General features: G+C 46.3%; 1 protein-coding gene across 4 annotated transcripts in view; it reads left to right on the forward strand.

Annotated features, from left to right (window-relative positions):
- Positions 1-25,452, forward strand: part of TP63 (tumor protein p63) — an 88,063-nt gene that overhangs the window by 9,155 nt on the left and 53,456 nt on the right. The window contains exon 1 of one of the 4 annotated variants that reach the window (XM_063338142.1): positions 6,832-6,938. The exons of the other annotated variants lie outside the window; for them this stretch is intronic. Coding sequence (XP_063194212.1) covers positions 6,897-6,938 — 42 coding nt within the window. The 5' untranslated portion in view covers positions 6,832-6,896. Of the gene's footprint in view, positions 1-6,831; positions 6,939-25,452 lie in introns of those variants that run through there. 4 annotated transcript variants of the gene reach the window in all.

Genomic DNA, 25,452 nt, shown 5'->3' on the forward strand with positions numbered 1-25,452 from the left:
GATTGTGCATTTATGAACAGTTGTGTGTTTCCCGAGAGCAATCTGTAGTTTATACAAGATAAGGGAAGAACAACACTTTCCCCTCAGCTGCTTGTGCAAGAACAACCCTGGTCTGTCAACAGTTGCTCCTCTCTTGTAATTAAAAAACAAAGACTCTCTAATCTGTCGCTATCTCCTGCTCTTCCCTTTCTCTGGCCGGAGCACCCTGTCTTGTGCGGGGATGCAGGTTTGTGCCATGCCCATCTCTCACCTCCAGCTGGACGGATGGGGCTGTTCACGCTGCTCAGGAGCAATTCATGTGATTTTTTTTTTTTTTTTTGTGTAATTTTCTTACTCTTGCAAAATATCTTACAAATGTGTTGGGGGCAATATGTGTGTATGCTGTCAAAGGTGCTGTGTTGAGCGTCCAAAGGTCTTCATCGGGCAAAAATGCAGTTTGAACGTTGTTACTCTGACAAAAGTGCTGCTGATGGCTTGAACCCCCAAATTCCCCTGGTCATGTCTCCACGCGTGAGTGTCTGCTGACCTGTGGTTTTTCACTCATCAGTGCAAAAGTGTCAGCTCAAGTGTCTGCTGGCCAGTGGTTTTGCAGGCTGATCAGCTGCCCTGCAAAAAAAATGTGTCCAGATAGTTGGTGTGCTGTTTTTTTTTATCTCTAAGCATTTTTAGTGAAAGCGACTGGTCTTTAAAAAGAGTCACCTAGGGTACAGAAAATGGAAAAAAATAGATGAAAGCAGCACCAGGAATAAACAGACGACACTTTTTTGACAATAAATGACTTGTGTGCTTAGTTGGCATCCTGCATTGTACCCCAACTGTGGGAAGTGATTTCCTGCTGGCGCTTTGGTGAGAATGACCTCCCTTGATGGGGCTGGAGAGGTTTTCGTTGTGCAGACGGTAGGGAAGGTGTGGGGACCTTGCGTCATCATGGCTGGAGAGCTGAATATCTCCAGAGAAGTGTCTTGCTCTCTTATTAAATGGAGCTCGGCAGCCAGAGGGCAGAGTCCCCGGGGGCTGCGTACGCCCTTCCTAAACCAATATTGCACAGCGGTTGTGAAGGGAACTGGTTTTGTTTCACAACTCCTTTCCACCTTCCCTCTCCTTGCTCCCCCCATGTAGCGTTATCTCCTGACATGATGCCATTACCTCTCTAATTAGCCCTAGGGGTGTTCTGGGCGAGATAACAAGGCTATAGGAGCTCAAATAAGCCGCGTGCGCAGATGTTTACCCAGGGTCGGAGGGCAGGGCTGTTGTGACAGGCGATTGCCTTGGGGAGGGCACGCTCCTTGGGGGAAGGAGAAGGCGACCTGCGCTGTGGGCAGAGCCGGGAGCTGGGCTCTCCTCCCGCCCTTGGCGAGTCTGTCTCTTCACCCTGCACTTTTAAAATAGGGGCGGGGGGGGGAAAGGGCAATGTGAAGTCCTTGGAAGAAGGGATTGGTCCTCAGTACTAAGCACTTTCAGCCAGGCTGTGTTTCTAGTTTGAAGGTTCATGTGCTTGAGTGCTTTCTAAAGGAAGTTCTGGGCATCAGACCCATCCCTGGCTCAGTGTTGGGGAAGCCAGGAGGGCAGGGAATTTTTGCTCACGGGTATAGAAGAGTGGTTAACTCTGCAAGAGCCAGGGGTGCCCATCCTTCTCCTGCCTACGGTTGAACTGCATCTCCCATGCAGTGCTCCGGAGCAGCTTCCCGGGATGTGCACGAGGCTGTACGCAGTCAGTAGCAGGCAGGATGCTGCCTTTCAGCATCACCTCTGTTGTGTTTTTTTTTTTTTTCTTTTTGTTTTGTCTTACCATAGATGATTTTTTTTTTCTTTTTCTTTTGAAGGGGAAAGCCCCTGTTTATGTGCTGGGTTCTTTTTCCCCTCTTCCTTGTGGTTTGAGCAATAAAGATGAGCTCTGTGTAAGTTTTTAGGAATCAAGGGTGACTTATATGGGGCTTTTTTGAAAGTATTTTCTCTTTGCCCTTTAACCGGGCTGTCTGCTATTGCAGTCTATCGTGTCCGTCTCTGTAAAGTCTTCACTGGAAAGACTCACAAAGCCAATTGGTAGAGGCTTGGGTTTTTTGAGGATTCAGCAGTTATTCAGATGTAACAAACAAAACAAAACAAAAAAAACAACCCATGTTCTATTTTTTCCCTCCTCCTCCTGTTATCTCAGTCCTAATTTATAAACAGTTCTGAGCTGAGTGAATGTCGCAGTCCGTGGTGACGCGGTTGATCCAGGTGCTATTTTTATAACAGAGCGGAGAGGTCTGAGCAGATTTTTTTAATTTTTTTTTTTCTTTGATCTGCAGGAAATTCTGCATGAACCACCTAATGCGCAGGCAGGTGTGCGCGCACACACACACACCCCCTTCCACAAAAAAATTACACAATCTCCAGTTAACACTACAACTGTGGCAATGACATTTTTAGTTGTCGTGGTATAGCGTGCTTACTTTGTGTCCTGGAAGGGTTACTGGAAAGTTGGAGTGGTACTGGTGAGAGCGGCTAGGGCAAGCTGCGTAACAGCACCGGGAAAACGCAGTCAAACAAAGAACCTGAATCAGCAGTTTGACTCGGCTGATACCTCCTTTTGGAAACTTAAGGGTCTTGTTTACTTGTTAGTTTGTTTTTCAACGTGCCAGCAGGAGCCACAAAGCATTGCCAGAAGCTTTCTAGAATATCTGAGTCAGACCTGGGAGGGTTGCACCTGAAATTTTAAAATCTAACTAGCGTTTATTATTTTTAGTTTCCTACAGCATTGGAGATAGCTCACTTTAAAGAGATTTCCTTTCTAAAGGCTGAGCTGCTTTGCTTTTTTTTTTTTTTTTTTTAAGTTCAATCCAACTGAGTGTTCAAAGTGTGTAGTGCCAGGCTTTGCATAATTCCTGATGGTTTGGGTTGATTTCTTTATTTTCTAGTTTGTTCTTTTCCGGTTTGGAGGGGGAGGAGCTTGTTTGACTAGAAGAATAAAGTTAAATCTTGTTCATCAGGCCTCAAAATGAAGTAATTGGGGTTTTTATATTATTTTTTTTTTTAACATGTGGAAGGAAAGCCCTTACCTGGATGTTTGCTTTTTCTGACTAGGCTAATTGGTATTATCTCTAACAACAAAGATTGGCTTGCCGTAACTTTCGACCGTCACATTTGCAGCAGGACTGATGTTGGGGTTTCCCTTGGAGACCTGTCCAGAAGGCTCAGATAAATGATAGCTATCACTGCCCCATTGCTGAGGGGTGAGTGTGCAGTTTGAGGAGGGGGGGGGTGTCCCTGGGGTGTCCCTTTGGTTTTATGACTCAGCCATTTAAGCATACGCTATTTCAGGGAGTCAAGTTTCCCCTGGGAGTCTCTAAGAGCTGCTGCTTTGCTGCTATTACGTTGTTGGAAACTCATCTATGTGAAACTTTCACATCTACAAATGCGGAGTATCAAAGGAGACTCCAGGAGCTTTTCTTTCTCATGGTAAGGTAGAAGGGTCAGTGATCAAGCCCTCGCTCTTCCCTTGTGCCATCAGTGCCCATATGAATATTCAAGGCACGACACCAGCCCATGGGACAGGGGGAAGTGTCTTGTGAAGGGGGTGCATCCAGGTCTGAAGCCAGTGGAACAAAATTTGGAGCCCTGGGATGATGAGAGGGGTACACGTGTGCTTGGGCTGCAGCAGGGTTGGCGGACACGGTGTCTTCTGTGTGCTCTGTTACCTCCTGCCACCCCTGTCAGGGTGGTGGCGGCCTCCTTTGTGTCACTTGTGGATGACTGATTTGCAAAAAGCCACTTGTCCAGCATCCACTTCAGGGTGACCGCACAGGCGAATGCCTCTGAAACACTGAGCCAGGCTGGGGCTGTGTGTACAGAGGGCAGGGATTTGTGCTGACACGTCAATTTATTCATGCTATATACACTTCTCCTCGTGTTTGACATGCAGATCTCTTTGGATAAACTTCCACACATCTCTGTGTAATGCATCTGGGTGTTGCTTCACCCACAACCACCTCCAGCCACCTGTGGGATGGAAGATAGCAGATACCCAACACAACAGTGCTGCATTAATGACTTGGAAAAGGAGGATCTTATGAGTTTCATAGCACAGCTAGTAAAAGAAGGTTTTGCAATGACTTGGTGAGGTTGGGGGATCTCTCTATCTACCACCTTCTCCTCTTTCTTTACCCTCCATAGCTTTTGAACTCATGGGCCAGGATCAAAAACTTGACAGTATTCAGGGGTCAAAATTTTTCCTCCTTATTAGACAGCAGAAAATCCACGGAAGACTTCTAGCTTGATGTCCAGCTCCATGCAAGCTCTGCAGTGGTGCTGCAAAGGGACCCATTTGGCTAACGGTGCTGTGGCTGCTCCCTGCAGACCTTGCCTGTATCTCCAGATTAGCGCTTGTGTGGCTTTTTGACTCGTGCCCATCTTGGGTGAGATCAGGTGAGCACCAGGCGTAGCCCCTGGTGTTAGGTGGTGCCAGGGAAGATGGAGAGGAGGGGAAGGGGCTGCGGCAGTTGTCTATTGAGTTGTTCCTGTGACATAGGAACCCTGCTGCGTGCTCAGCAGGCTCCTGCTGATAGTTCACGAGTGCTGGGGGTGCGCGTGGCCGCAGCCTGAGGTGGGATGTTGCTGGTGGTGGTAAGTAGGTTGGGGAGGGCTCTGCGCTCCTCCCTGCAGCCCGTTCCTGGAAGCACCTCCTCATGTTGTGCTCAGCAAGGAGGAGTCAGGAGGGTGCACTGGAAATGCTTCCAACCTTCTGCTCTTGTGCCCAGCAGTCCTCCATCGAGCTGCACTCACAGGGTGAGAGCTAAATAAGACACCTACCCTGCTTCTCATGGCAAGGAGTTGTTGCAGGGTAGGGAGGGCCCTGTGATCCTCTGCTCTGTTTGCTCTGGTCTTGGTTCTTGCATAAGGATGTGTTTTGCACCATTTTATTGGTGGCAGTTTTGTGAACGCTCTGCCTGTCTCCAGCCGTGAGAGAGGCTGGTGTGAACTCGCAGTGTCCAGATTGTCCAATTAGCAGGTGGGCAGGAAGTCAGTGGTGGCTCCTTCTGCTGCCGTGTGCTGGAGAAGGCAGCCTAGAGAGCCGTTAGCAGCCTGAGCAGCACAGCCCGCTTACTGTCATCTCCCTGTGAACCTGGAGTCCCCTCCCCGTGTGCTCAGAGAAGTTGGGGTTAAATGATGCCCAAAGGCGAGGGAGTCGCATGGCGGGGAGCAGCAGCAGCAGCAGCTCCTGGGCAGAGGCTGGGCTGCACAGAGGGGCTGGGGCTGTGGGTGGGTTTCAGCCCTGTGGGGGACCCCTCTCCCCCTTGCAAAGTGCCTGTGGGTCGGTCTCTTACCCCCCGCAGAGGGAGGTCCGAGGGCTCACAGTTCATGCAGGTACTCTGCAATTAGGCATCAGTCTGCATCACCGCAGGTCCTCAAATAAAAGTCTGAAGCGCTGTCATTGGGCTGGGAGGGCAGGCGGCCGTCCTGCCATCGGGATGTTTGGTTTCCTCTCTTCCCCCCTCTCCCCACCCCTTTAAAAAGGTGTTTTGTTTCCCTGTGCTCAATGGCGCTCACCCCGCTCTTTGGGAGCAGGAAAAATGAGCCAGCTTTTGTTCTGGCCGCGCATCCCACTCGCTCAGTGAGGCGGCGGCAACGGAGATCCCCTTCCAGCGGGGTGTTCCGGAGCCCGGGGTGACCCAGCTCCGTTCCCGGGGGTTGCTGGTGCCTGGACCTCACACCACCAGAACTCTACGCTCTGGACACCGGGGCAGGACGAGGGATTTTGTCTGCTCATTCAGAGTCAAATTGCAGTGGGGCTGTTGGTGATCCGCCTGTCTGCTCGCTCTGTTCTCCCAGATCGAGTCCGGGTGGGCTGAGGAGTCAGTGCTTTTCCTAGCTGTCTTTTCAAAAATCTTTCATTTGCTATGGGCATGGTGTCCAGGTGGCTTTTACTGAATGGTACCTAACAGCTTCTCCCATATATTAATTTAAAGTCATGAGTCCCTTTGGATGAGTTTGGGGGTTTTTTATTATTTTTGTAACATTTCATGTTTTAAGTGAGATCATGTTAAGGTTTGTTACCGTGGCATGAGTTAGAAGCCATTTCCAAGGAGGGGAACAAAATGTAGCTGGAAAGATGTCCTGCAAACAGAGGACCTGTTGGCTGTGAGCGTGGGGTGAGAGCGCACAGATGACGGGGAAACACAGCAGGATTACAGCGCGTGAAATGGTGATTGCTTCTCAGAAAGCTCCTTGCGGGTTTTGTCCCAAGCCTGCATGCTGCAGCAGCCAGAGGCTCGGCTGCGTTACTGTACCGCGTTGCATCCCAATACCTTCCCAAACTTTCTGGGCTTTGGTAGCAGCAAAGCATCTGCCTGAAAAACAAAAAAACCCAACACCTGGAGTCTTCTCAGAAAATAAATAAATAGGAGAAGTTTCTCAGAGCGGCTCCTTTGGAGTAACTCCGCAGCTGTCTTTTGAGTTCCCAAACTTGTAGAAAAGTGACAGGGGAAAGTTAGCTTCCTTTTTTTTCTCTCTCTTCCCCCCCCCCCGCCCCCCCCTTTTTTTTTTTTGGTCATTTCCCCCCCCCCCCCCTTCCCTTCCCTTCCCTTCCCTTCCCTTCCCTTTGCTTTTTAGAGATTGGTGATAAGGAATTCTAACTACTTAATGAGCTGGGAGAGGCCTCTCTCCATTGGAGTGGAGGACTCCAGGTGGCACTTTGACAGATTGGACAGGTAAGGCAGGAGAGCCCCACCTCCTCCTCCTTGCCTATAGTTAGGTATATAAGGGAAACTTCAATTATGCAGAGAGGCACACTCCGAGTCCTGTTATCTTCCAAGTAGCATCATACATTTTTAGGGTCTTCTAGGGGGTGGGAGGTGTTTGTCAAAATCCTGGAGCCAGAAGAAAGAACAGCAGCATTGATCAATTTGACTGCTAACATGTTGTACCTGGAAAACAATGCCCAGTCCCAGTATAGCGAGGTAAGGATTCTAGGTTTGAGCTATGATATCTTTAATATGTTTTTATTTTTAGTGAACGCGTGCGATTTCTTCATCCCTGCAGTCCTGAAGTTAAGTGTGGAATATACACTAGCTTTTTGAAACTTTTGCACTTTTACAATGGGAAGCGGAGTTTACTGGGCGAAATATCTGAATGGGAGTGAACTTTGAGTCTTGACATTTGGGACAACGAATTTGTTTGGGACCCTTGATCCGCCAAACACAATTTTTGTTTCATTGGAGAAGGAAAGCAAAGCAGTCGCTTACTGTGGGCAATGCATACAGATTGCGTTCCTGTAGCAGTCCGAACACCGTCTGTGTTGACTGCGTTATAACTCATTTACTAGTCTTTTATTGCCAAAATTGCTGCGCGTTGTTAAAAGTGGATGGTGCCTGGGAAAGAACCAAAAATGCATTATAAACCCCTTCTGAGGTTACCTTTTCAAGTAAAATAATATGCAAACAAAGGTTCTCTGCTGTAAACGTTGCGTTAGTGTCCACGCCACTGACTCTTTTACTCAGTGCTGTTAATACCTTGCCTTGTGACTTGCAGCAGCAGCAAGATATTTTATACAGGGTGATTGTCTAAAGATATCATATGCGGATGAATGTGTGTACAATGGATGCATTTTGCTTTCTATAGCCCTCTGCGCCGCATGGGTGCGAGCGGAACGCAAACTTCAGATGCAGCTTTGATTATTAATTTTTTTTTTACTTAATTGCTTTTAACTAGCTGGGTCAATGCTTTGTAAGGTGGTGGCAGAGAGAATTGCTCCACGCTGTGCAAATCTCTGAGGAAGTTACCTGGGGTTGAGGGAGATCTAACGACAATATTGGTTTACATTCCAGCAGAGACAGCAGCTGTGTTGACACTCGTCGGAATGGCAATACAGCAAAAGCTCCTCTGTGTGAGTGTGTGTATGTGCGTATTCCTGGTGAAAATGCTTCAAGTGGAGGGCACGGGGTGTAAGACCCAAAGCAGATAGAAGCTCAGCCACTTGGAAAAGAAAACAAAATAGGAGTTACAAGGCCAAGAGCGCAGCTAGGAGATGCGATAGCTGGCGAGGAAAAGCCTGTTTAAAAAAAATACGCTTGGGGCTTGCACGCCTGGGACGGCGGGTTAGTGACTCGGGGAGAGCGAGGGGTAAGCTGAAACCGGTGTGCTTTCCCCGTCCCCCCCTTCTGCAGGGAGTGCAAACACCCGGCCCGCATGTGGTTCCTCGTGCTGCTGCCGTGCAGAAGACCCCAATTGGTGATTTTTATTTTTTTTTTTTTTAACTAGGTTAATTATAAACTCTTAAATGTGGAGAGAGCACTTCTCGGAGTGTTTGCTTGGCGTTATTTGTCTGCTGCTATCTGATCAACTTTCGCTGAATAGCAGCGGTGGGGCTGTGGAGTCCCTATGGTTGACTTGCTGGGCTCATCTGTCAGAAGCGATGCGCTCAGGAGCGTTCCCGTTCCGCTTAAACGACTCTCATCACTGTTGCTGTCGGGAGGTGGGGGGGGGTTAAAAGGCTTCAGCTCTGATATTATTTATTTTTTTTTCCCTTCTTGGCCTTGAACATGGTGCACTGACTTCATTCATCCAGCGAAGCATTGTACGCTGGGGAAGGAAAACACGATTAGCATTGACTTGGCTTGGTTTCTGAAAAGAGCAGACTTTCTAACGACTTGTCTCAAGAGACGGAGACTTGTTAATGCTCTATTAAAATATATTGGTGATGATCAACCTCGCCTTTCCTAAGCCTGAAAACAAGATGTGGGGTTTGGCATGGTTTACTTAAAAAAAGGAAGGCGTCAAAAAAGAAAAAAAGCTCTCATTGTGGAAATAGAAGTAGCGATCTGTTGCAACTGGTGCTTGCTGCAGGTCAGATTTTAGAACTGTTACTGGGTGCAGCAGAAGGTGGCCTTACCAACTCATGAAAAACTTGGCATAGATTACAGTTTGGGTTTAAAAACAGATAAAAGAGAGGGTGAATTCAATTCAATTACTTATTTATTCCCCGCCCCCCCCGCGGCATTGAAATACAATTTTAAAATGGAGAGCAGGGAGTCCTCTCCCACTCAAAGCCCATTTCTCGGGGTGCTTTTCCCAGCCACCCTAGGATGCTCGCTGCCTGCTTGTGGATGCCGAGCTCTGCCCTCTGCACCCGCCGGCGGTGCGGCGCGTTCCACTCCACAGCCTGGGAACCAGCCCTTGCGCAAGCCCCAGCGCGGGCTGCGTGGTCAAGGCGGTGAGCTCGCACCATCGCCCACGGACCTACGGCACCCATGCCTGCAAGCGTGGTGCCAAGTGCTGTGGTGAGATGAGGAGCTTCTCTCAAACAAGCGAAATCTGGTTGAGGAAAGCTGAGAGAGGGGAGAAGGGTGTTGAAGTGAATCACAGCCCTGAAAGGCTGGAGGTGGAACCTGCCCCAACCACTTTTCCAGCTTAGTCTAACCCAGCATTTGATCTGGGTTGACTATAAGAACGATTAAGCTCTTTGTTGGCAGAGAACTGGACTTGATGACCCTGGAGATCCGTTCCTGTGTGTTTATGAGTAGGAGATGTGAAAAGGAGAGAGACGTTGGGGCGGTTATAATGGAGTGATGAGGTGTTGGTGAACAGGAACCCTTTGGATCTCACTGTGTCTTCCTACCTCACCTCCACATCTGGAATTTTAGGTGTTGTGCCCAAATATTTGCGGGGGAGCATGGACAAAATTGGGTGTGAAGATGATATCTGCAAGTTTGTCCAGTCTTGTCCAAGTTTCCTGGGTGCTGGGAGGGGTGGACGAGAGCCAGAGATATTCCGTCTGAGGACTCTGGATTCTGCAGTTTGGCTGAGACGGTGATGCAGAGTTTGGAGTGTTTGCTAAAATCAAATTAAAGCATTGCCAAAAGAATAAACGCATCTTGTTCAAACACTGATAAGAAATATGTGCCGTGACTTCTGATTATATCCTTCAGCCTTCTCAAAGATCTTCCTGCTCTTTATGGGAGAAAGACAAATTAAAAAATCTCTTTCCGTTAAGATTTTTATCATAGTTATGGGAGGGGAGTGGGGAAAACTACTTTTATACTAAAGCATCTTGTGCTCTCCCTCATGGCTTTTTGGCAGCATTCCTTCACACTGGAAATCAAGAAAAACTGCATGCAGATTGCTGCACGTACCTTTGAGGGTTAGGATAGCCTGTTCAGAAGGGTGCATTTTTGGGTTTGTTTTTCTTTTCCCTCTTAGCTTTTTAAATAATAATTCAGGTGCATGTGTCTGAGCTGTAGTGCCCTGGATGCAAGTCCTTCCTCTTTGCAGGAGCAGACATGTAGGTCTCTGGGGTGGCCTGGAAGGATGTCCTGAGTGATCTGGACCTCCTTGGTGAGAGGAACGTTTCTTTCACCTATCTGGGATGTTGGTTCAGCAAACATTAGTTTAAGGTTAAGGAATCTGGGAATTGAGCTGTAGCTCACTTCTGAGCATCAGCCTCATCAGTGTGCACTAAAAGCGTGACTGGGGTCTGTTATCCTTGCTGTTAGCTTGGATTTGGCTGCGAACCACCAAAAAGCACAAAGCCACAGCCCCTCTGGTGCTGCTTTCCTTGGCTGGTTTTGTCTCATAGCAGTGGTCACCCTGACTGCGTTTGGCAAAGGCTCTTCCCCTTCTCTGTGGCCCTCAGCCATACCCTGGGTGAAGGAAGTAGTCTCTGGGGGATCCTGCATGGTGACTGCCCAGGAGAGCAGCCCACCTCCAGTCTGGAGGTACCAAGGAGAAATCCTCATCTGTGCAGTGCCCTCTGCACCCCATTTCTTATCCTACCCCAAGATAAAAGCACTTGGATAGATGCTATGTGAAGCCTAAAGAATTTCTCAAAGGAAGGTTTTGGCTAAACCCGACCCTCTCTCCTGGTCCTCCTTCCTCCTATTTGTGACGGTGTCTTGGGGTTCTGTTGGCTTCGAGTAAGCAAACAACTCCTGATTCCCGGGGGGAAACCTCTCTGAGCTGTGGAGGGTTTCAGGTACAAGTGCGGTGCCTTTCAGTGGCCTCTCTCTGTTGAAATGGTACCAACACCCTACACTTCTGGGTGCAGTCTCTCATTAGGAGCAAGAAATATGGAGATGCATTGATGGTTGTGTTCCTTGACGGTGTCCAACTGCTATTCCAGCTGCACTTCTTGTGTATCGTGCTTCGTTTGTGCTCTAATTGCACTTAAGCGTCTAAAGTTTTTTGTCACCTGACATCTTCTGTGCAGGCTTGTGAGGCACAGGTCCTTGGGCTTCTAAGGTCCTCTGCAAGGATATATAGGCTCTGTATAACCAAGTATCTTTTCCTGTGGGAAGCTTTAAAACTGCATTCTAACTGCAAAGGTTTAACCTGAGATAGAAAAACCTAAAGTTAGATACGCATGTATCTTTTTTGTTTGGAGAGACTAAGAGGATGCTACTATCCTGTTTGGGTCCACCGATGAAGAGACTGAAGTAGCCTAGAGAGATGGGCAGCGGGAAGCTGAGACCTGCCTCTTGCTGTGTACTCCCTTCTCCCTCCCAGCTGAAGTAAGAGGACCTCTCTGGGGGAGAAACGCAGGGAAGGGGAAGAGTTGAGCGCGTTTCAAACAAGAGTTCAACCACTTGTTATTGGAGTGAGTTTTTCCATGCCATGGGTGGTCTTCTGTTGTTTCATAATAAGGTGCTGAAAAACCTTGATGCCATCAGTCTGATGGTAGAGGTAACGTGACCCCATGTTGAGCAGTGAATTGGAGATGTTACCTGGAGAAATGCTCTCCTTGCTTTAGATGGAAGGACCGGACCTCACCAGTCTAAGGCTGTGGGTGTAGCCCAGAAGTAAGTGATTGTAACCTGCATGTGGGTGGAAAGAATGAATGAGTGTATCCTTTAATAGACAAAAATGAAACCCAATGACATTCTGTTTGTCTGCACAGCTTTAACTTCTCAGTGTGTGGTATGTGACGCTTCTGCAGAAATCAGGATAGTTTGGCTGTGTGTACTGTCCTCAGTAACTCGGATGTCTTGCGGTTTGCACAGTAATGCAAGGACACTGGACATCAGACTGGAAAGTGCATCTCCATTCTCCCATTTTCTGTGCTGAAAACAAGGGTTAATAAGAAGTATGCAATTAGGGACAGGGGATCTTCTCAGTTGCTGGCAAATCGTTAGCTTGCTTCATTTGCCAAGAAACTAATACCGGATGTTTTCTAGAATGAAAAGGTTTTCACCGTGAGAGATAGGGAAGAGCCGCAATTCCAGCGCAGTGAGGGCATTTTACATCTTGAACCAGTGATTATAACTGATGGTCCGTTTTTGTTTGCTGTAAATTGGCTTCAGTTGGGACGGGACAAAATTATCCATATATTTTCAGTTCAGGAATACTCCTTAGGGAATACAAGAACAGCTGTTCTGACTGGTTATTTTTACCAGTATGGTGGCTTGAATCTTCCACAGTGTCACCAACACCTGAATTCTTTGATTTCCTCTGACACAAGCCCCATTGTGTTATTGCCTAGCTCCCTCAGGAGCTATTTTTCTTTTCTTTTTACTTTGTCGTTTTTAATAATGAAGTAACGGGTTTAAGTCAAGTGAAATTGTTTTTCTTCTCTCCCCTGTCCCTTGAGCATCGAGATACAACAAAAGGAAGTTTTGTCTGCTTTGCGTATGTGTTTCAGCCCATCTGGTGGCAACCTTTTGGGTTGCGTCTGCCAAGACATGCCTAGCAGAAGGGTTTATTTCCAATCGCGGCGCTCTTTTCTGTGAGACAGAAGCTTCACTACTTCCATGAGGAAGATGTGGCATCTGCAACAGGAAAGCTGTGGATGTGGGATGTGAGAGGGTGTAAACCGTGTGCTTTGCGCTTGCTTTCCTCTGGAAGACCTTAGCTATAACTAGTGGAGAAACTACTCGTTTCATTATCGTGAAGGGATGAATAAAAGCGGGTGTTGCCTGGCTCAAGGCAAATTTTAAATTCTATTTACAAAATGTTCCCACTGAAAAAAAAAATACAAATCTGGAAACGCTTCAGAAAGGAGCTCTTGCACCGATGGATTTGCGCTAGACACTGTTAAGCCCTGTTATTTTTCTGGCACTGCCTCCAACGCCTCTTGAGAATGTGCAGAGTAGGCAATAAAATGAATGCAACTCTTTTAAAGCAAGGTTGCATAAATCATCAGAAAGGAGAGGAGCTTCTCATATACCAACACTCCTCTCCAGCCTCTCCAGCAGAGAAGTGAGCTCAAGCTTTCTGTTTGTGCCACTTGGCCTGGATTAGTGTCAAGTCACTTTTGGTATCAAGTGGAATTAAGAGGAAAATATTTTCTTTCCGAGGGTGTTGAAGTTCAATTTTTTTTCACTTGAAAGCATTTCCAGATTCTCTGCTGTCTCAGTGCCATGCTCACTCTGCAGTCCTTTGACAACTAACCGAGGCCACGATCTTAGAGTGATACGTGAGCTCAGCCATGGTTAGGCATGTGGGTGGGTCTCTCCAAGTGAATAAACTTGCTGTTCTTCAAAATCTTCCTGTTTTGTTTTGGTTTCTTCAGTTACAGTATTAAATGATTTCTGAGAAATCTTCCGGTCTTTGGTCTTCCAAATGGAGATGGAGATTTTGGTCTCCCAAAAAGATGCTGTAATTGTCAAAAGGTTTAGAGAGCTGTTTTCCAATAGGTGCAAACCATGGGGTAAAACCTTAGTAGAGCAGCCTAGGGCAGAGTTTGCAGGTTGTGATTTGGCTGTGAGCTACTGAGAAGGAAGTGCAGTGAAACACAGGGTGAACCTATTTTTTATGAACCGACCGGCTCCTGGGGGAGAGTCCCAACTCTCTTCTAAAGAAGAGCCCGTGAGAGGCTTTCTAGGTTTAGCTTACCTGCTTGTAGCTCCTTCAGCAATGAGCAAATAAAGTAGGATGAGAATTAAGGCAGTTGGGATTTTATTGCTGAAGGGCTTCTAATGTATGGAGCAAAATCGGTAAGAAATGACTGTTCAGGAAGTCTCAGATAAGACACGTGAAAGCTTTAGTTCCTTGGTGTTGGCAAAATAAACTTGAATCTTCTTTGGGAACTTGAATCTGAACTTGAAGATTTTGATTGAAATTGCTGACCGTTGTTATGAGCTCCATGTACAAGCAAGCAACAAAAACATGGGATATGGGGGGGGGTTGTGTTTTGTTTGGGGGTTTTTTGTGGGGGGTTTTTTTGGTTGTGTTTTGTTTTGTTTTTTTTTTAATTTGTACTAAGTTTGAGTGATTTGGGAGTTGATCCAAGAGCACTCAAATGATATCTTGTATTTCTGCAAATCCCCTGCCGCTGCTGTTTCACCTGGAGTCTTACTGGCACAACTGAAGGAGCAGTGTTTTAACCAGGATGTGTGTTTTAGTATCTAGAATAGATGGCTCGAGGTGTGATGTATTTCTGGGCTTGTGCTCAGTCGTCCGCTCTGTTTGGAAGTGGACCCAAGCGGCAAGGCTGAGCATGCTTGAAAATTAATGCATTGATTGGAGCCCAGCAGCCTCTTGGGATTGATTCCAGGGTTTGGATCCGGATTAAACTTTCCCCCAAGGACTTTGGGAAGTGGTAGACAAGGGGACCTGGTGAAATTTGAGATGAGTCCAACTTCCTCAAGATGGCAAGAAGATGAATGTTTTTACCAAGGGCAAGACAGCGGGAGGAAACGCCCAGTTTAGGGAGGGAAGGGGAAATATTTTATGGTGGGGTAGTGTCTGGGAATGAAAGGGATGGATTGTGTCTCGGCAGATATGAATCTTTCAGTTTTAATCCACATCTAGGAAGTAAATACAAAGAATCTTGCCGACTTCTGGGAACAGGGAGAGGGGAGGAGGTGCAGCGCTGGGCTGTGCTGCTGAGGCAGAAATCCCTGCTCTGCAGAGCCGCAGTCCAGCTGCGTAAGGGATCTGATGCACAGGGCTGGTACGCGATGCCTCAGGAGCAGAGGTGAACAGAACAATAGGAATAGGTGGATGCTTTCAGCCTGTAGCTTTATAGGACTTAAGCATGCTGCCAACAAAAGTGTGGAGTCAGCAAGTGAATCTCTCTGCTGCATGGGAAATGACAAAGTATTTCATCATTTTGCTCGTTTGTTTTTTTGGTTTTTTTTTTTGTTTTAGGTAACATCGTGATGTCTTGGTTGTGCATCACAAAATACCTTTGGGGGGTGTGATTGCTCAAGGGAAAGCATAGAATTCTGACTGCTCTGTAAAACTTGGATCCTGCAAATTTTTAAGTTGTGTGTCCGAGATCCTCAATTGCCTTTGCAAGCCTTTACTGTCATTTCTCCCTGCTGCAGTTTGTTTACTCTGCATTACTTAGCCGAAGAATTAGCTCCCTGAGGAGGGCTGGTGGTGATTGACTGGAGCTAAGTAGATGAGTGAAATTACCTCCACCCTCTTTCACCAGCAGATAAGCGTACAAGACGTTCTTAAAAAGGAAACTAGAACATACACTGGCTAGGTATGCTCAAATATTTTGCACACGGGAAACTACTACTTGAATATTAAGGTGGGAAAATAGTTGAGATGAGCTTTTGTCAGTCCACTGTGCTGCATGTTTGAAAGGAACTGTGAATGTTCAAGTTGGAGGGGTAGGGAGTTAAATATGGTATTCGATGGAAATTAGCAGGTATGCTGTTACTCGAAAAATCTGGAAGAACCCCTTTCTGTATTTGGCTACAGAAAACACATGCAGTCAGCGTAACTTTGGGGGCAAATGACTAGAAATGCCTTGCAGTTACCTTGGCTAACGTGCTTATTGCAAGAAGCAACCACTAAAATTATAAAAGCTCCACTTGAGCAGAAAACGTTCCTGTCTTTCTGTTAATGTGAGCTCTTCCATATTGAAGAATGAATCTATCAACTTTTCAGTTTAGATAGCGAAAGGTCTGTCCAGTGGAGAGCCTCAAGCGTAGATCTCCAAAGCTGCGCCTTGTATTAAATGAAAATGGCACTGTGCGTCTTAACGTTTGCTGAAGTCAGCAGTATTGGGCAGGGAGGGAAGTACTGAAAAGTGGGTTTCGTTGTGGTGTTAGACATTGAAGGGTCCATACCAGAGAGCCCCATGGAAGCCCTTGGTGTGCAGAATATGGGATAATGTGATTTAAATGGTTGGGGGAGAATGTTCTTGATGGTTGTAAGGCTGGTGAAGTCACTTGTGGAAGAAGCGCTGCCATTGCGTGCACGTTGTCTCCGTATATACCCACATGCACACACCCCCTCAAAGGCCAGTTTTGGGGTTTAGAGTGTGCACAGCCTGGTGTCTGTAAAAAGGCATATCAAACTGCTGCCCATCTCCAGAGCGGGTTGCAGCAGTGGTGTGAAGCTGTGCTTTTGCCATGTACAGCAGAGGGAGGGTGGTTAGGGTGGTCTCCCAGCCTTGTGCATGTCACTCTACTGAACCCAAACAGATCCTAGGGTGCAGGCAACACCAGCGTGGTGCAGGCCAGGAGCTGCTTTAATATACAAAATAAAGCGTTGGAGGGCAAAGCCCTGCCTCCTTTTGTTCTCTGCAGTTGGGGAATAATCAGAATTTGGCAGCCAGTCCCCTTGAAGCCCCACTCAATCTTGAAAGCTTCTCAGTCGATGGTGCTGCTTGGGTCTACTCTTTGGTGTCTTGGGCTTTTGAGAACGTCATCCAGGAGTTTTCTCACCTGATTCGGACAGACAAAATGGCCAAATACAATAGAAAATCTAATAGACTTTCTTTTTAATCTGTAGGGACTCTCGTGCTGCAGTGTAACTCTTTTCCTTTGCTTGCTCTAACTTGTTTTAATTTGCCCTTTGCCCTCCTATAACTCTTCTTATGAATTCTTATATTCCGTAGTTGCACCACGCTTCAAAGAGTGGGTGTGGGGGGGTTTATGTGTGTGGCTGCTTTTTTTTTTTTCTCCTTTTTTTTGTGTGTGTTTAACTGCTTGACTTATTTAACTTGCAGATGATCTGAATTTCTTGTTCTGACTAAAATGCTGCCTAACTGGAGTATTTTACCTTGGTGTCTGAAAGCTGCCGTATTCTGATTTTTATTGAGCATAATGGTGAATTTGAGAGCTAACTTCAATTCCTGGTGCTATTCTGACCCTTCTTATTCGTTGTCCTTGTGCCCTATGGCCATATTTTAGTGGTTACGGTGTCTGCAGGCTTTCACTGTGGATGACACACAGATATCCTGTCCAGCCCAATGCTGCCCTCTCAACGCAATAAAATGCTGCACGTCTGAAATGCCTGATAACCATCGGCGGTTGCCGTCCAGTAAAGAGTTCAAGAAACAAGGCAGCTTTAATCAGCTACTGGAGTTTTTCTTCCCCAGTCCCCGCTTCTCCTCCCCGTTTGTATTTTAATTGCTTCCTCTTATATTTAAAGACTTTTAGTTTTTTCAATCCAACTTTTCAACATTGCTGTACAAACCCAGTGTATAGGATTTCTCGATACCCTGCTGAGCTGCGATCCTACAGCTCTTCTTAGCTGCAAAAATGCCTTGCTGAAATCTTGCTGTCTTTTTCTGGTTTTCCCGCTGTAGGTCTTTGTCTTCAGTTACGTTTACCTCTCTTAGGAGTGTGAGGGGGGGTGCCTTTCCAAATCGTCTGTACTTCATGGCTCTTCAAATCTTTGACATTGTGTTGTCCAGCTGGTAATAGGAGAACATAGGAAACTCTTGGCCTCTGTTTTAGTTTTAGGAAGCTGAGTGTTTGGGTTATTAATCAATTTGCTGTAAGATCACTGAGTTCTGATGTCTTGTGATTTCTGGCATCTCATAGAGACGATATTGTATGACTTCCCCCCCCCCCCCCTTTGTTTATATGTTTTCCAATTACATGTCAAAGAAATAGCTGTGCACAAGCTCGGAGTAAAGAAATGACTATCTGTGTGCGGGGGGGTAGATGTTCGACGACTTCCTGTTTTAAACTGTCTGAATTTTCAAAATAACTAAGCATAGCCTAGATACTCTAATGAAGGCCTGTGTAAAATCTTCTGACTTTCAGAAATTAAGGGTTTTTTTCTGCGCAAGGGGAACTTTTTTTTCCAAGGGCCCAATTCAGAATATTTTTTTTTTAACTAAAAGCCTAAAACACAGCTCTAAGGAAGCCAGTAATATTATTTTTATATGCGTTGGGAAATACTTAGAAATACTTACACAATATAGGTTGTCCAGACTTAATATTTGTGTGAAGTGGGATGCACTGTCATTCTGATAATCCTCGAATTAGACAAGCTCTTTTACGTGAACCTGTGGCAGGTGGCAGGAGTCAGGAATTACAGGCATTCCTGCTTTGGGCTGTGCTTGTTTTAAAAGGCACCCTGCTTCTGGCTGAAAAATACTTCTTGCTGAGTTAAAGTAAATGAATTAACCAAGGGGCAAATCTCAAAGTTTAGCTAAAAAGCAAAACAATTACAGCTGGAGGGAACAACTCGACTTGAAAGCTTACAGCCTTTATGGGTAGACAGAAACTTGCCCTCTTGTTACTCTTTATGAATTTGTGTTATTCTCCAAGCCTCCAAATACCTGCATATGTGGACTTTTACTTGGACAAGAAGTTCTGCTGAGTTTAACAGAACTGCGTCTGAGTGGAAATGCATGGGCTGCAGCCTTAAAGGGTATGGCTCTTAAAATTGTGCTGCTTGTGTAAGCCTAAAGGGTGTAGGTGCGGCATGATGTGCAGGCTGGAATAGCTAATCCTGGTGAAAATCACCCAGACTTTCCTCCCCCCCGCCCCAGTATAGAAACCATAGTGTTTTTCAAGTGTGATGGTGTGTGTTTGTAAATTACTGACATGCACTGATTTCTCCTGTTTAGCATAGCTAGTGCGTTGTCTCCGAAGCTGGCCGTGGCCAAAGGGTTGATTGGCAACTGCTGAAGGGAAGGGATGCTGTGTTAAGTAGGCAGAGCAGGCAAATTTGTAAGCTTATATATCTGAACTTTAAACACGGTGGCACGAATTCAGTTGGTCACTTGTGTTTTGTGGGTTTTGAGTGTTTTGGTTTGTCTTGGGTCTGTCTTCCCCCCCGCCCCCTCCAAGCTGAGTAAAACGAAGGATTCTGTTTTCTTTATGTTGTGCTTTATGTGTTTAGGTGGTGATGGAAGGTGTCCAGACAACCGGCTGGGGTTATTCTAATACTTCACATGAAATACCTGTGCAGGACTAGAGAAATATGTATATACTCCGAGACTGTAGTATATATAAACACACTTTTTTTTTTTACAGGAGGCTTGCCCCTTTTGGAAGGGGAATTTATTTTTGTTCTTTACAATTCTTTAGTTCCTTAAAATTGCTGTGATCATGTTTATTGCATAGCCCAATAGACCCCAAATAGATCCTCTTCTAATTAATACAGGAGACGGTATCCAGAAATACTTGTATTCCCTGCTTACAGGTGGGATTGAGCTGAGGGACATTAAATGTTGGGTTACGCTGCAGCGGGTCTAATAGGCAGGACTAGAGTTACTGACTCCAGGGCCTCTTCTAGTCCGATGCACTCCGTCATACTGGGATCCTGTAATGCTACTGGGATGAGAAATAGTCACCTCTTTTCGTGGAAAAAACAATGACCCAACAGTAAGATACCTCAAATCAGACTGATATGTTATAGTGCTAAAAGCCGTGACACGTGGTAATTAGAGCTTAAGGAGCTATAGTGCCTGAGAACCTATCTTGGTAATTGTTGATATCTTTGGTTGAGCCAAAGTTATTTGCTCCCTCGCTCTTCACACTGAGTGCACATTATCGTTTTATCTGTGGGCTTATGAGCGTTTGATATATTTAACTGCACAGTAGCTCTGTCGAAAAACCTCTTCAAAACAGACTTATGGGATTTGTCTCCATTTTAGAAATGGAGTTGGGGGGAGTGTGGAGGCTGTGAGACCTGCCGCCAGCACCCCGGCTCTCCCCGGGGATCTGGGCATGAGCTGGTGTTGAAATGACTGTATGTGTCTTGCCCTCATGGCTTGGAAGGGACCAAAGTGATGTCCAAACTGAGCTTGTTCCTCCTGAAAGGACTTCAGTCCAGATGTATGCGATCTGGGTGGAAAGTCTGACGCATGAAGAATTTTTTCAGTCTCTCTTCTTTTTTTTTTTATTTTTTTTTTTTTTTTATGAGAAAAGAGGCTAGAAATGCAAACCAAATCACATCTTGCATTGCGATGAGTGAGTTAAATATCTCTTTCGGCTTTAGCCCTGATCTTAGCTGAGGGGCATGGGTGGAGCCCTTTATTTCTTGGCACTTCTTTGTAATGGCACAAGCAGTGTGCCTACATCAGGTATTGTATCAGCTGCCGTCTGAGCAACTGGCAAAGCTACGTGGTCTTGCAGTCAGCAATATCTTGATTAATAATTATGATAGAACCACTTCTGTTGAGCTTAAGTACTTTATTTCCACCTACTAAACCCTTTGCTAGGAAGGTTTGAAAAACTAGGTTGAGGTGTTTGAGGTGTCTGTCTTCTGATTTGGATAGGCATTGAGCACTCTGGAAAACATTTATCCTGCTGCTTTTGAGAGCTGTTCTCCAACAGGAATCTGAATCCTTACCTGATCCAGCACTGAAAAGTCTCTGTAAGCTTCTTCCTACTAGTCCTGCAACTGTTAGCCCTGGTACATCAGTCGTGGTGCAGTCAAGGACAAAGCACAGAATTAGCAAAATGCCTTGCAAAATCTCATTGCTAACAGCCATGGTAGTTTATTAGTTTCATCATCTTGTATGTTTGGGGAATAAGCATCGGTGGTGGTGTTTTGCAAGACCTTTTGAGGAGCTGGACAATGCTCTTGAGCTGCATAGATACAGAGGTGAAAACTCAAATTTTTGTCAGTACGTGTGCACGACATAGATGCATTTTCTTTTGGAGATACGAAGAAAGGTTTTGATAGGGGTGGAGGCATCTAGGTGTTCTATACCTGCAGATAGCAACTTTTCTTTTATTTTCTCAAGTGGAGAAACTCTCAAAACTTTCTCTGAAAGGTTGATAATCGGGTAGTTAATAGCTGGAGCTGTGTATTTTAGGGGATTTTTGGTGTGGAAGTCCCCTTGAGAACTCTTCATTTGTGTTACTTCCCTCGTGCCTTTATACTGAGGGTCTCTTTGCAGATCTATCTCATAATCTTATCAATTGACATTATGGACTTAAAAGCAGGCTGTGGCTGAAGAACTGGGGTGGGTTTTTGCTGCAGGGCAGGGTGAGAAGGGCCTCGGTTTGGGTGGGTTGAGGAATCTTCCGTGGCACAACAGCTCTACCGTGCGTGGTGGAGCATTTGCATTGCCCTCTTGTGGCAAGCACCCTGGAGCCGCTGGGGTCAGGAGGCTTCAGCCTTACCTTGTCCATGGCGTTCATTAGGGAGGTCTGTCCTCCCGACAGCAAAACCGTGATTAAACAATTCTGCAGTTTTCAGTCTGGTTTTGAATTCAGCAGCCTCGCCAGTGAAACCATGGTTGTCCTGATCTAGAAGCGTGAGTTAGCGTGGAAACCTGAAAGTGAAGCTGATGGGCTGTAGAAGTGAAACCGATCGTTCAAAATACATTATTGAAATGATATCCCAAAATACATAGTCTTAAGATCTAATGGTAGTGCTCTAATTATTTGCAGTTAAATTCGCCTGAAGGTTTTTTAATGCCTCAGCAATATTAATAGTTTCAGAAACTCGATGGAGGGAACAAAACAGAGAACAAAGGCACTGAAAATTAAATAATCTGTTCTTTCAGCTTTGCACGCGTTTCTCTTCTTTCCACCAAATAGCATTCTCCTGCCAGGAACTGGTGGTGGGACTACATCCTGCAGCTGGTTAAAACAACCCCGCAGCAAAACATGAGCATGTGCTAAATTCTGGGCTACCAACCTGGCAAGAATTAATTTCTGAATTGAATGCTGTTGTGTTTCTCTCTCTGTAAACGGTGAAAGGAGGCTGTGTGTGTGCCAACGCGCGCCCTGCAGATCCCTCCTGGAGGGCAATGCCTTGCAGAGGTGCCCGCAGCCCCTTGCTCTCTTTGTTCTCGCCATCCCCAGCCTGGCTGGGGCGAAGGGGTTTTATTGCATCGGCGGCAAGTGAATTCCTGCTCGAGCGCCTTCCCCGGGCCTGCTGCCCCTCTAATTGTTGTGTTGTCAGAAGGCGTGTGCCTCCAAAGCCTTATCTGATTCCTCCAAAAGCCTTGCAAGCAATTCAGATGTTGACCCCTTGAGCGCAAACAACTCTCCGCCTGCCTTGGGGCATAGCTGCGAGACAAGCTTTAGTGCTCGTGTGTGTACAAACCTGGTGTCTGGCTTTGTCACGGGGGATGGAGCACCTGCCTGGGGAGGGGAGTGAGAGGCCAGGGAAGGTGAAAGGCTGGTGGGACTCGGAGGGGGAGAAGGGGAGTCCAACAGCTGCTTGTGTCAGCGCAGGGATAAGTGCAAGGAGATTAATAGTTATTTAAAGAGCAAATGGGGACATGGCATTCGGCTGTGGCATGTGAGTGTATAAATGCAGTGGAATGGCTGCTCCGCTGGTAACATTTAGACAGATGGTCCCTGGACTGAAAGGAATGAGAAAGATCTTCGATTCTCTTAAGGATATCTTGAATTTTAATGGGGCACTTATTTTATTTTTTTTTTTAGTTGACTTCCAGGCAGCATCTTCAGCGTTTCCAGACTGTGCTGTCTTGTTAACGCCGACTACTCGTTTGGTCATCTTTCTCCAGCATCTTAAATAGCTTGGGATTAGAGGGAATAGTTTTTAAGTGAAAGCTGAAACACTATTGTTTTGCTGTCTCTCTGTCTGAGCTGGTTTAGGAGACTGTTCTCATCACAGCCGTCTTTTCATCATTCTGCTGGTTAGGGAGTGTGTCTGATGCTAATCTCCAGGAGAAATGAAACAACTGAGCGATAGCTCTACATTTTTGAGAAGTCCTCAGGTCTTATTAGGGTATTCTGGGGCAGGAGGGCAGGGAGGTTTGTGGTTTTTATTAAATACAAAGTAGGAAAAAGACTGTTCCTGGTGCAGGACACCAGCATTGTGGCTCTTTCCGTACAGAAGTGGCTTCAAGGGAAAGCATGGACCAAATGTCCGTTAAATAGGTCTTGGTAGGCTGAATAGCCTGCAGGAGATGAGACATAACTGTCATCTGTATTGCCAAAGCTGCGATCTCCTTTGGGAGAGGAAGAACCAGTCTGGATCGCTTTCTCCTGTGTCAGCTATTTGGCATGCTTTGAGTCCAATTGCGGATACTTCTTTGCCCATCTAAGAGGGGTGCTGGGCATCTATAACAACCCTGCTGTTATAGATGGGGAAACTGAGGCAGGGAGGGCAAATGACTAACCTGAGGCAATACAGAGAGTCACTGGTTCGCCCAGGATTAAGACTCAATATGTAATTGCTTTTATTACTCTGCTGCCTGAAGGCCTCAGACAAAACGGAGGCCCATTAAGCAGAGCACTTTTTACATAGCGAGGAGCAATCCTTGCCCTGCAGACCTTGCTGCCTGAAGTAGGCTGAGGGTGGAGGGGGAGGCGAGGTGGCTTGCCCAAGGACACAGTGTGTCGCTGGCAGAGCAAGGGAGGGAACCAGCTCTCCCTTCTCTCTGCAGATCACTCCAGCTCCCAAAATGAAATCCCTTGTGCCATTCCCCACCAGACCTTCTCTTTCGCACCACGGCTCTCATTAGCAAGCTGATCCATCTCTGGAAAGTCCAATGTGCCTTGCTGAAGACCCAAGGCACCAGGCTCAGCTTGGATTTTTAATTAAAACCCCATAAAATATCAGCCTCTTACAGTGAAATGGAGACCAGAAGCCCAAGGAAGAGCTCTATTTGGTGGCTCAGATTTCTCTATTTCCTCCTCTTCTGGAAGGACAGCTGAGAGTGCGAAGTGTTTCGGTGTAGGGAGGGACCAAAATGTTTTCCTCCATGGTTGAAATGACTGGAGAAACTGGGTGTTAAATGGCTTGTCCAAAGTCCCTAGGAAGGTCAGCAGGTAGCTTGTGCCGTTCTCTTTCAGTTTCTTGGAAGAGCGATCATGTGCTTGAAGCTTCATTAGGCTAGTGGGACTCCCGGTATTGGGAAAGCTTCTTGCTGTTCGTGCTCTGACTCAGGGAGCCTTTGACATTTGGCTGATAATACAGAGCTGTCTCTGGAAAAGGAGTAACTGTTGGAAAGAAGAGGGAAGTCTGGAGCAGACTGGCTGAAGTACTGAGAGATGGGATTGAAGTTGTATGATGCAGAGAGGTTGTGAGGTGCTTGGGCCCCTTGAACAAGGGGAAGAGCCTGAGCCCCTTCTGCCACATCAGCTGGTGATTGCAGAACCAGGTGTGTGTATTGCTGTGTGTTCCTGGATGATCCCAGAGCTGGTGGGGATGGGTACCAGAAACGTTTTTTGGATAATGCTCTCCCTAAACTGGGAATAAACAATGCCCTTTGGACACACACACTACGTGTGCCTGGTTGAACCCTGTGTACCAATGACCTGGTTCACACTCTTCGTGGTGAACGCTGGGTCCTTTGGAGGAATAAAAGATTGGGGCAGTTGTGTAACTCTCTCTCCTCAGAGTACTTTCCCAGCTTTCAACTGTTTGTGGTTCAGACTTTTAAAATCAGATACGCTGCCTTCTCCAGCAGAAATTGTCTGATGCCTTTTTGAACATATGTAGGCTTTTAGTATCCGCAGCATTTTGTGGCAGAAAATCCATGTTTAATCTGTGGGCTTTGTGAACTACCACTCTGTGTGCATTTAAACCAAAATCCTGCTCAAGGTGTTTTCATGTAGCCCAACTCCTCTATTAAGATAGCATGAAAATTAATTTCCTGTTTGCTTTTTCCCCCATGTTGTTTAGGAATTTATCCATTTCTGTCATACTGTGTTCCACCTCTCTCATCACTGGCTCTTTTGCAGGCTGAAAAGTTGTCGTCTATTGCTGCATTACAGGGAGGCATTGAAAGAGTTTGCGCATTCTTCTCACCTTTCTCTGAAATTTGTTCCCCTTTCATCTGTTTGAGTTGGGGCACCAGGGTTGCACATGGAGTTTAGGGCATTAGGCATGTGATTTTTCCTGCTCACCTCTCCGTGATCTAACCTTTGCCTTTCTGTACTCCGTTCTCTAGCCTTCATTTTTATTTCTTCAACTGTTTCATATGTCACTTATACCCGGAGGATACTTTTGGGGCACAATCACATCTGCTCATTTAAGTGCTACACACTGTGCAACTGCGGCTGCTGAAGTATGTGGGGAAGCCTTCCGTGCTGTGAGGTACCATGCTGCTTGATGAGAACTTTAATTCCTCTCTACTACTGTCTGTGACAGTCACTGGGAATCATCGAGTGCATGGTGTAACCTGGCTAAGGGCTATGAACCTTTTCTCACACTTCAGTGCAGTTACTACCTGAGCAAGAGATCCTAAACGTCACCATGCATAGCAGGATCAGATCCAAAGGAAGGGGAGCAGTTTTTGTGTAGACTGTGAGGCTGTCGGAGATGATGTGGCCTTGTACAAGCTACGGCCAGTTGCACTGTAATGAAGCTGGTGAATTTTATCAGGTTATAGCAGTCTTTTCAAAA

The sequence above is a fragment of the Chroicocephalus ridibundus genome, chromosome 6, assembly GCF_963924245.1.
Source record: "Chroicocephalus ridibundus chromosome 6, bChrRid1.1, whole genome shotgun sequence".
In the NCBI taxonomy this organism is placed as follows: domain Eukaryota; kingdom Metazoa; phylum Chordata; class Aves; order Charadriiformes; family Laridae; genus Chroicocephalus; species Chroicocephalus ridibundus.